This window comes from Sander lucioperca, chromosome 3 (assembly GCF_008315115.2).
Source record: "Sander lucioperca isolate FBNREF2018 chromosome 3, SLUC_FBN_1.2, whole genome shotgun sequence".
Taxonomy (NCBI): Eukaryota; Metazoa; Chordata; class Actinopteri; order Perciformes; family Percidae; genus Sander; species Sander lucioperca.
In genome coordinates, this window is record NC_050175.1 from 22,741,559 (window position 1) to 22,752,054 (window position 10,496).

The 10,496-nt window shown below is 38.1% G+C and overlaps 2 protein-coding genes across 3 annotated transcripts; one reads left to right on the plus strand and one right to left on the minus strand.

The window, feature by feature from the left end:
* Positions 1-283: 283 nt before the first annotated feature.
* On the minus strand, positions 284-8,895 carry dhodh (dihydroorotate dehydrogenase). Of its 2 annotated transcripts, none has more exons than XM_031276566.1 (9): positions 8,781-8,895; positions 7,754-7,966; positions 7,459-7,658; positions 6,142-6,224; positions 5,570-5,757; positions 3,840-3,953; positions 2,300-2,453; positions 2,043-2,202; positions 284-959 (listed from the first exon to the last, which is right to left on the minus strand). In XM_031276566.1, the coding sequence occupies exons 1-9, from the start codon at positions 8,796-8,798 to the stop codon at positions 833-835; spliced, it is 1,257 nt and encodes a 418-aa protein (XP_031132426.1). In that variant the 5' UTR covers positions 8,799-8,895; the 3' UTR covers positions 284-832. The 2 variants fall into 2 exon arrangements, with proteins under 2 accessions (XP_031132426.1, XP_031132427.1); XM_031276567.1 differs by having other exon boundaries at positions 7,754-7,896; positions 8,781-8,859.
* Positions 8,837-10,481, plus strand: LOC116067663 (polycystic kidney disease protein 1-like 2). Its single transcript, XM_031324130.2, has 3 exons — positions 8,837-9,657; positions 10,148-10,243; positions 10,432-10,481. Exons 1-3 carry the CDS (start codon positions 9,330-9,332, stop codon positions 10,479-10,481), a joined length of 474 nt encoding a protein of 157 aa, XP_031179990.1. The 5' UTR covers positions 8,837-9,329.
* Positions 10,482-10,496: the final 15 nt, after the last annotated feature.

Sequence of the window (10,496 nt, forward strand, 5' to 3'; positions counted from 1 at the left end):
TTTTGTTGTATGGTCTTGAATATTGTAGTTTCTTGGGTCATCTTTTCTTGATTTTTGTCTGGGTGGGTCTGGGATATGTTCATGTTCATGTTGCAAATTGTATCTTTTGTTGTTGGGCCCATAACAATCTCTTTTGTCACACACTTTAAGTCATAATTCAATATTATAAAAATAATACAAATCAAGGCTCCAGTTAAAGGACACAGATTTCCTAGAATTCTTTAAAAAGCACCATCATTTATTTATTTTTGCAGTATTTTTACTCCAGTTGTGCATCTCCCACACTGGAACAAATATCTTTAATATACAGTTCTATGAGGGGAAATCTATGTATCTCAGTTGTCAGGGATTGGACTTTCCTCTTTCTGTGCATTACCATCTTAAATGTGTCTCCATAAGGTTTTTGCACTCAGCTATTCATGTATGAAACGTCTATTTTAAGATAGGCAGTGATTAACACAATGTCAAAATTTCAACTTCTGTATTAGACAGGTCCTAAAACTAAGGATTTCAAGTTTTGCCATATAACATCATGTCAGATTTATGTCTTTTTGGCTGTTACACGGTAACAAAGATGAACGTCTGAAATACAGTTACAAATGCACCTCACCTTCTCAACACAACATCAAAGACTTTTTCATTACGGACTTCGCCATAATGTTCAAGTAAAGAGAAAAGCTGAGATTTGGTGCCTGGTTTTAAACAGCTAACAGTTCGGACCATATCTCATCCTGAAAATCAGGGCGGACGGATGGACAATCGCAAATACTCCGCATTTATTACAGTTCAGGAAAAGTTGAGGATCATGTTGCCTGGTCGGAGGAGATGGCAGCTACAGGTGTGGCTTGTCTGTGTTAACATTTACCATCTCTTTCAGCACACTCTGCGCATGTGTCAACCCATCTGCTCCCCTGTGATCTGCTCCAACTGCCTCCGATACACTGCTGAAACCTTGTTCTCTGTAAAGAATTTAAATGCATTTATGTTGAAAATGGAGATTTTTGATGAACAAGAAACAACTGTCTCATTACCCACAGAGATGCTTTTTTGAGCATTGCTGTCAAATACTTCCTTACGAGTACTAGGCTGATGCTAAAACATTTTAAACAATGTTAAAAAGGATAAATATACTATATTTAAGGCTCTGACACACCAACCTGACAGCCGACCATCAGCAGAAAAGGCAGTCGGACTGACTGCCTCCCCGAGTTGGTGAAAAAAGTGCCTCGGAAAACACCGAAGCGACGCCAACTTGAGAGTACGTTTTGCACGTGCGCGAGACGTAATACGTCTCTATAACCGCAGGCGGCGCTAATCTGTATTGTCATCCAAAAAATTAAAACGCATCACGTGGGTCTGGTTGCTCCCGGATTTTACAACCGGGCATAATGGCAGCTTCGTTCGGAATACGATCTCATATTTTACGAAGATAGTTCACCGAAACGTGTTTCTGAGAACATTTTAAGTGAGAAATAGGCCATGCAGTTGCTGAATCTTCATTTCAGATTGACCAAGGTCAGTTTAAAAGATTTTCGTCAGATTTTGAGAGGAGTTCGTCAGGCTCATCCCGCTCGTCTTTCTGGGTTAGCACTCCACCAATCAGATTGGTCATTGAGTCCGACTGCCCGCCTTACAACACAGCAAGTCAGGTCGGCCAAAATGAAGGCCTACGGCTCCTCCAGCTGACGACGGCACGGAAAACACACCGAACAGACTGACTTCGCCAGACTGTCTGACGGCTGAAAATCGGGTTGGTATGTTAGGGCCATTACACAGCGTGTGCTATCTTTGCCATGAGTTATGATAACTCAAAGGAATTGCTGAGATCTGGGAACATGGGGCAAGATGATGTTACAGTTTGTACACATTCAGCATTCACAGATTTCAGCTATTCACTTAGTGAGTGAAATGTTACTTTCAATAATAAGACCAATGTTATTAAAAAGGAACCCCTTAAAAAAAATCTTTAAACTTACACTAAAAGATTTGCCCCAACTTTATAAAAGAAAAACCCTTTAATTCCGATTCACAGTGATACTCACTTAAGAAGTTGTTCCAATTCTCGCTTTATCTTTGTCACTATGGGCGGACCCTGGTAGGTCAAAGCTGTGTAAAGCTGAACCAGTGATGCACCGGCCCGGATCTTATCCATAGCATCTTGCCCACTGGCCACACCACCGATTCCAACAATTAGTATTTTACCTGCAAAAAAACATAATCATAAGTGTATTTTATATGTATTGTCTTAATTCTCCGGTGATCGGAAAAGGACAGAAAATGTTGTTGTGTAAATAAGTACCTTTGGTGAGGTTGTACATCTCTCTTACAGTGCTAGTAGAGAGGTCTTTGAGAGGCTGGCCACTCAGCCCACCAATTTCAGACTTGTGCAAATCCTGAAGCGTCTCTGGTCTGGACACCGTGGTGTTAGACACCATTAAACCATCCACTCCCAGCTGCAACAGACACCAAGGACAACATGAAATGAGTGATGTGTGTGACTGCATCTACAAGAGCAGAACTGATGTATGTAGGCGACTTTGACTAAAGACCTCTAATGTGAAATGTACTGTGGCAATAAAAGAGAGACAGAGTGCTCTTTACATTTTTTCGTAATGCCTCTTCCATTAAGCTTTGTCTCCTGCTCGCTCCAATAAGCACAAAAACACTGTACTGTATTTTTTTGAAGTAGCACAGTGTTTACCAGAGCTGAGAGGAAGAGAGAAGCCAAATGTTTTCAAATGTAAACTAAAGACAGTGTTCTGCTGAGGCAGATACAATAGAGAGTACCATAGTAAAAACAGTCAGCTGAGATATCAAGCAGCAAAAAACACGTGTGGCTTACATAATCATGTAGAAGAACTCCACAGTGACCTTAAACTGAATACATCTGACACATGGTGATCAGTGGAGGAGAAAATAAAGCTAAAAATCTTACATTTCTTTACAAAACAACTACAGTTAGCAAGTAAATGATTTTTTCATTAACCATAAGTTTAAAACCTTTTTTTAAAAAGCCTTTTATCAATGTTAGCATAAATATTTAATTGTTTCCATTTTTAATGCCATATCTGTTTTATTTATTATACTAAAAAAATAATCTAATTTCATTATTTATTCTGTGACTTCATTTAATTCTAGTGATGAAATGTTTTTTTTTTCACCTTGTAAAGCATTTTATAACCGTGCTTTGACAGATGCTGTACAACAAAAAGTTTATCTTTTTTTTTTATTACTAATAGGTCGATTTTAGTGATTGTAAAGTTTAAGTGTTTTGTAGTGTCACATTCATCTGGCCAGCAATCCAGCAGTCATTCCAAAAAAGAAGGTGGCTGCACCCTTGCATAGGGTGTGTGCGGTTTGCATAAGAGCATGCGACATTGGGTGACTCAAGTTATCAGTACTATCACCTCAGAGAAGGACCTGAACTTGAATTCAGTTTTTTTCCAGTGAAAAGTTTGTAGGTTTTTAAAGGAATAAAAGAACAACACAACTATAAACACTACAGATTCAAGATGTAATTCTATGAAAGCAGAATGCATAAACTTGAAAAGTATTTTTTTTCTTGTTAGCCAGATTTACATTTAAAAACTAATTAAATCTCTATCCCTCCAATAAAAAAAAACTAGACTCTACGGACACAAGGGACACAATCCTATCTGAATTAAAGCTGTACGTACCCATAAATGTAAAACATGGCAGAAATTTAAAAAAGAAATTAAACATTAGTCCTCAAGGAATAAAAGGAAATTAGATTATAATGAAATTAAATTAAACAAGTTATACAATACACTCAAAGACAACATTAGGAAATTAAATGACTGCAACAAATAACTTCCAACCTCAGTGACAACATCAGCAATGTCTTGTTTGTCCTGGGCAGTGAGGTCAGGAGCGATCTTCACCAGGACCGGGGGTTTGCGTTCTCCCTGCAGGGCATCACGCTCCTTCAACACCTGATCAGATTGTATGAGAATGTGAGTATTTCAGGTAAGGCAGCGGAGAGAGCTACAACTATTGGAAACAAGACAGAAACAAGGGTTATTGTGCTGTAAGCCTTAAAGCAGCCATATTATGCTCATTTTCAGGTTCATAATTGTATTTTAAGGTTGTACCAGAATAGGTTTACATGGTTTAATTTTCAAAAAACACCATATTTGTGTTGTACTGCACCGCTCTCTCTCACTGCTGCAGATCCTCTTTTCACCTGGTCTCTGTTTTAGCTACAGAGTGAGACCTCTTTTCTTCTTCTTCTGTACTATCTTTGATTACACTTGCACATGCTCAGTAGCTCAGATGTAGATCATGTCAGCTAGCTAGCTCCATAGACCGTAAAAGAAAGGCTGTTTCTACAACTTCGGTCAGTTACAAGGCAGGATTAGCTGGGGGACTTCTAAATGAGGGCGCACATGGAAGTAGTTCTTTTGTAGATTATGGTGAACTTGTGTGTGTTGTAGCAGTGCTTTGCTATTGAGAACGAGGTAGCATGCTAGCGTTAGCATGCTAGCGTTAGCATTAGCGTTAGCATGCTAACGCTACGAGCTAATGGTTGCGGTTAGCCTGCTCGTTTCGGCTTGTGACGTCACAAGCCGTGCCGATTTTGAACAGCTCACCCAGAGACTGAAGGCAGGACACATTCAGAAACCGTATCTCACTCTAAACAGCATGGATGGATTTTTTTCAAAGTTTGTATGTGTGTGGAAGCACCAGAGACACAACATAACACCCCAAATCCCAGAAAAAGTGATTTTTTTCATAATATGGGCACTTTAAAAATTCAGCCTTTAAATGTATGGATGATGGGCTCAAAAACAAGAAAACAGAGCAATTACTTTGTTTAAATAGCCACTTATCACCATGTTTAAGCTTGAATGCATCCTCTTTACCAATACAAAAAATGCTTTCAAACCCTGACATACATCTTACGATGGGATTTGATAGCATTTTATAGAATATGAATCCAGATTCAAATTTAATTTTAGTTTGTTTGGTCTGGATTTATGAAATCTGAGTTTTTTATTACACTCAGTACCATACCTAAACCACAGAGATTCTACTGGACATTACCTGAAGGTAGATTTTGTGTGAAGTTAGTTTTTAAACCGCCATACGATTAGCTGATCAATTTAACACTTTTATTTAAAAACCCAACATTTGCACTGAATCAATTCAATTCAAACCAAGAATGAGTTTGAGTCTGCCAGCAAGCTGGGCCTACCCAAGATGTCTTACTTTTTCCTCATTTTTTGTGTTTTCTAAGGAGTTCTTCTGTGTTTATTACAGTATGAGGGTCAAAGGCTAGTGGTGCTAATTTTGCTCCATAATGTTGATAAGCTTGTTATGTTCCTAGATGCTATTGTGATTCTTGTTGTCATTTAAGACATTTTTATGATTGAGATCTACTGTATATGACGATGACTTTTTTCACTTGTAATTTAAATGCAAGTTCAATATTTTTTGAAGGGGAAAGGCTGAGCAACAAAGCCAGATGATGAATTTTCATTGAGTTTACATTTTTGTGTTACTGTTGGGTCACAACCCAGGAATTTAGTGAACATTTAGACAGTCCTACCGTTTGTAGGAGCTTACGGAGCTCAACTTTGCCCTGTAGATCCCGGAGACCTGGCGTATTAGGACTGCTGATGTTGACCACCAGGTAGTCAGCCAGCGGGCCCAGCACTCTTACCCCCTCCAAGTAATCTGCCCCTGCGTTCTGGGACAGTTTGTTCTTCCCCAGGTTGATGCCCAGGGGAAGGCCAGCTACACACACACACACACACACACACACACACACACACACACACACACACACAAATGACTCAACTGGGGCAGAGGCTGCTGATGTGCTAAATGAGCTGTAAGCAGGTATGGATCAGTCACAATAAAATGTGAGACAAGGACAGGCCAAGATCATCAAAATAGAAAAAAATTGTTTATTTAACCACATACCCAATTTAGTATTTGGCTTCCGTGTTATAAACTAAGTGACTAGTAAATAATAAATGCACACCAGAAAAAAACAGGACAAATTTAGATCAGACTTATTGTGGTAATAAAACTGAAAGCAACCTCAATGTTTAAAAAGGAAAACTAAAAACAGGTTGAAATTTTTCCCACTGAGATGAGACGTTGCTGCCTGCTAACCTTCACTTTGCTGTTTCTGTGTGTCTCCCCTGGACTTCAGCCTCTGTTGGGCTTCTACCAAACCACAGCTGTTGAATCCATACCTGGTGAGAAGTGAACGCACACACGCACAAAATGTTAACTTACAAATAACAATAATTTTAAAAGCTACTCGAACAACAAATTGAAAAATAATTTTTACACTTTCTTTTCAGTGATAACCAACTGTACTATACCACATAAATAATGACGTGACGATGTTGATAACTAACTAAATCTCCTCTTTGGGGCTAAAAATACACTGAAATTCAGCTTTTAAGGAATGTGAGTACTGGCTTTCTTACAGCCATGGTTAAAGTATCATGATAAAATCACATCATTATAATGACACATGTCTTGTTATGAAATACAACCTCTATTGCTTTGACAACACACACGTAAATATAACGTGAAACTTCCAGGCAGGTTTACTCTTATTTGTTGGTATATCTGTGTGAATGGCAATTTTTAGAGAGATGTTGTCATTGCATTATACATACATTACATACATTAGTGTTACATACTGTATGTACGAACTAAGAAGATAAAGCACTCGTCTCAAGAGTATATTGTGCAAATACAGTACTGCTGTATAAATTATACCTAACTAGCTCATCCTTAGAATAAACCTAATTAAATCACTCAATATTACAACCTTAACATAAAAATATCTATAGAATATGGAATCATTTAAATCAGATTTTTCAAGGGCCGCTGGCAAAGCTTTAAATTCCCAGGTGAATTCGCTCTTGCAATAACTCAACACTATAAATATAAATTAACATAAATAAACAATTCCACTTTGTATAATGAATGACAGAGAAAATCAAAACAGGAAAGAGCTGGCATATAAAGATAGCCTTCATTTCACTCCTTAAAATCTGTGTTGCAAATGAATCCTGCAAAGAAAAAGAGGTAAACCCGTGAACTCTTATTCACAGCTTTATAAATGTGAACCCTTTGGTAGCCAACCTGTAGGCAGCATAATCTCTTTGAGCACACTGAGTGATGTGATAAAGAACATTATAGTGTACAGCTACATTACCGTGTCCTGCTCTTGTTTTCTGTCTCAAGGATTTTAACATTAACTAAGACTAATGTGACTCCTTTCCTGTTATATAAAGTGAATAAGCTCTTTGTGAGACGTTACATAAAAGGAGGGCGTTAATCTACAGAGCATGGTTGATAAAAAAAATAGGTACATTTTATGATAAAGCAAGCAACTTAAAATCAGCATCTTCAGTTGAGCACACCCCTTACAATGTCTATCCCTTTGACAAAAGCACATCAAAAACTTACCTGTTAATAATTGCATGATCTGTAGTGAGTCGAAACACACGTGGTTTGGGGTTCCCCTCCTGAGGTTTAGGAGTGATCGTACCCACTTCAACAAAGCCAAAACCCACCTTGTACAACCCGTCTATGGCTTCTCCGTTCTTATCGAAGCCAGCCGCAATCCCAATAGGGTTTTTGAACTTTAATCCCAGGACGTTCACTTCCTTTAGATTAGATAAAAACAAACAAAACAAAGTTGTAAAGTGTCTAGGATCAATGGAAAACAAATTGTGAGCAGAACGTAAGGTTATAGACTTACCAATGATGCAGGGTCCTGGTAGCGGTTCAGAGGAACCAGACCCAGACCGATCATCTTCACTGCCAACACATGTGCTGTCTCTGCCCCCACAATCCTCTGCAGCAGGGGCATCAGCTGATTGGCATAGAAACGCTCATCTCCAACTGCAGTGAGGTAGGAGGCAAACAGAAGGCTACCTGAGCCGATGACCTTCACTGCGTCTTTTAACTGCTTCTGTGGACGAGAGCATCAATTGCTTTATTTGCCCAAATGTACAATGTACACAATAATTTGACCTGGTGATGATAAATGCATCAAAGCATGAAAAATTAATACATTAAATTGTCTTCAAAGGATTCACGTCACACATTAATGACTGTGGATAGACATTGTAGTAGTTCAATAAAAACCCATTCATGTTTACTTTGAAGTAACACAATTTTCACAATAAGTTTGTAGTGTTTTTTATAAGGTTGTTGGGAGGGACTTTGCTTGAGTCTTATGTGTTTCAAGTCAATGAGTTTAAACCTGGAATAGCTGACATATCATCAAGTTGATAGTAAATTTGTTACAAAACCATATTATCATTCATTTGGGGTCGTGTTTCTGCAACTGGTGAATGTATTACTTGAGAACTGTCTATATATACTTCTCATTATGCATATATCACTATTCCTGTTATGGAGAAGTATAAAGTAGAATAAAAAAAAGAGGTAGCCTACTCTAACTATAGTTACGTCTCTCTCAGTATTACGTTAGCTGAAAACTAAAAGCATAGCCTACTGCTAAATACATAACTCTAAACATCTGTCTTTGTGCAGTTTTCTTACAATAACTGCCCAAGTTTTCAAATAAAACTCCACAGCGTGTGTTGTTGTATGCAAAGACACAATAAAGCTAACCTGCAGTGTTTCCTGGTTTAACGTTACTTTTAGGCGGAGCAACCGAGCTAGCAAACAAGAACTGTCCCATCAAGTTTCGTGGCGACTTTCTAAATGATCGCATTCTCCTACAAAAAAAAATAAGATTAGATTGTATCTGAAAATACCTTCAGATGTCCCGCCATGGTCGCAGTCCTGTCATTGCATTAAAGGGCATTGAATGCATGAAACACACGCGGCAACAACTTCCTATACATCCTCTCGCGATATTTCCATCATGGGGTGTAAAAAGTGGAGATGCAGAGATGTTGGCCATTAAGTTAAGTAAATGTGCTTTTCAAGAGGCGATGTGAAGGCAGTGAGTAGCCTATTTAGGGTGATTTAGTTTTAGAATAAGATGTTTGTTTTTAAGAATATATCATTGTAATACATATGATGATAAGATACAGTATGTTTTTCATGTTAACAACAAAAATGTTGAAACATTTCCTTGGTCAGTATGGCAGGTTCAGCTTGTGTGACCTTTGGTGATGCCAACTTTACTTTGCATCTTGTTTGAGTGTCTGCAGTGATTTTCCTAATGTATTGAGAACATATGCAGAGTTTTTCTGGAGAAAGCTCTCTGATTTCCATGTGACAGACGGAAGTGATCTTGCTCAGCTCCAGCAACAGATCCAGCAGCATTATGTGCTTTAGCTCTGTACATTAATATAACGATGGGCATGTTACTCCGAACCTCTGTCTTTTTATGGATATCAGTTGGATTTCTATCTTTACCAGAGAAGTCTGAGGCCTGTACAGGCAATTACTCCCTTGCGCGGTGTGAATTTGTTTTCAGAAATGTCTGTTTTGAGTTTGTTGGGGGATCTAAAACCTGGTTCCAAGCCAGGGGCAGCTGTGAAAAGCGAGGAGGGGAGCTCCTGAAGGTGATGAACAGCCCAATCAAAATGTTCCTAAAGAACATCACCAGAGAGGGAAACACCGGCAACTTCTCCTGGTGGCTAGGGGAGGGGGTCCAAGGGCAATACCAGGAACCCACCTTATGTGAGTAAAATACACAAACTTTTGTTGGTTGTATTTTTCTTTTTACAGTTTATTGTATTTTTCACTTGTGATCATTGAAATTAAACAGTGTATGTTTGAGACCTCCTGTCACAATCTTTACATGCAGAGTGGTGGACCGTTCAAGCACACATTTTTTTTTTCAGGTTTGATTTGAGTCATTTTTAGAGGCCTTGTGGCTAAAGGTTATTCAATATTTCAAAGAGTACACATTAGAAAAATGTATTAATACTAATACCACAAAACTATCAGAAATTTAGGGGGCAACAATTTGGGCAACATATATATATATATATATATATATATATATCACAAAATAAATATGTTGTGGTTTTGTTGGTTAGACAAAATAAAGCAATTTGAAGACTTTACAAGACTTTTTTTTACATTATTTTTTCACATTTTATAGAGTAGTAGATTCTAATGACGTGTCTGTGTGTTTATGTACACACACTTTTTTTTGGCAAAACAGTAAATGCTGACAACTGCACGTACATGAAGCTGAATCCTCTTAAGCTCATCAAAACATCGGACTGCAAGCAGAGACGAGGCTTCCTCTGCACCCACAGTATGCAACAACAGCTTACTTTAACTCCGTCCTTCTTTAACTTTTTCTTTCCTTTTTCTCTGTCTCTCTGTCTTCCTTTCTTCTCTTGCATTCATTACAGCTGAGTGAAGTTTATTACAGTTTTATTCTTCTAATTTCACTTTATATGCAATATGCTGTTTGTTCAAAGTTTCCTTCTTGTTTTAAAGATGTGTGGTCTTCAAACACAAAGGTAAGAGATACTTTTCACAGTCAGTAGGAAGCTGTATTAACA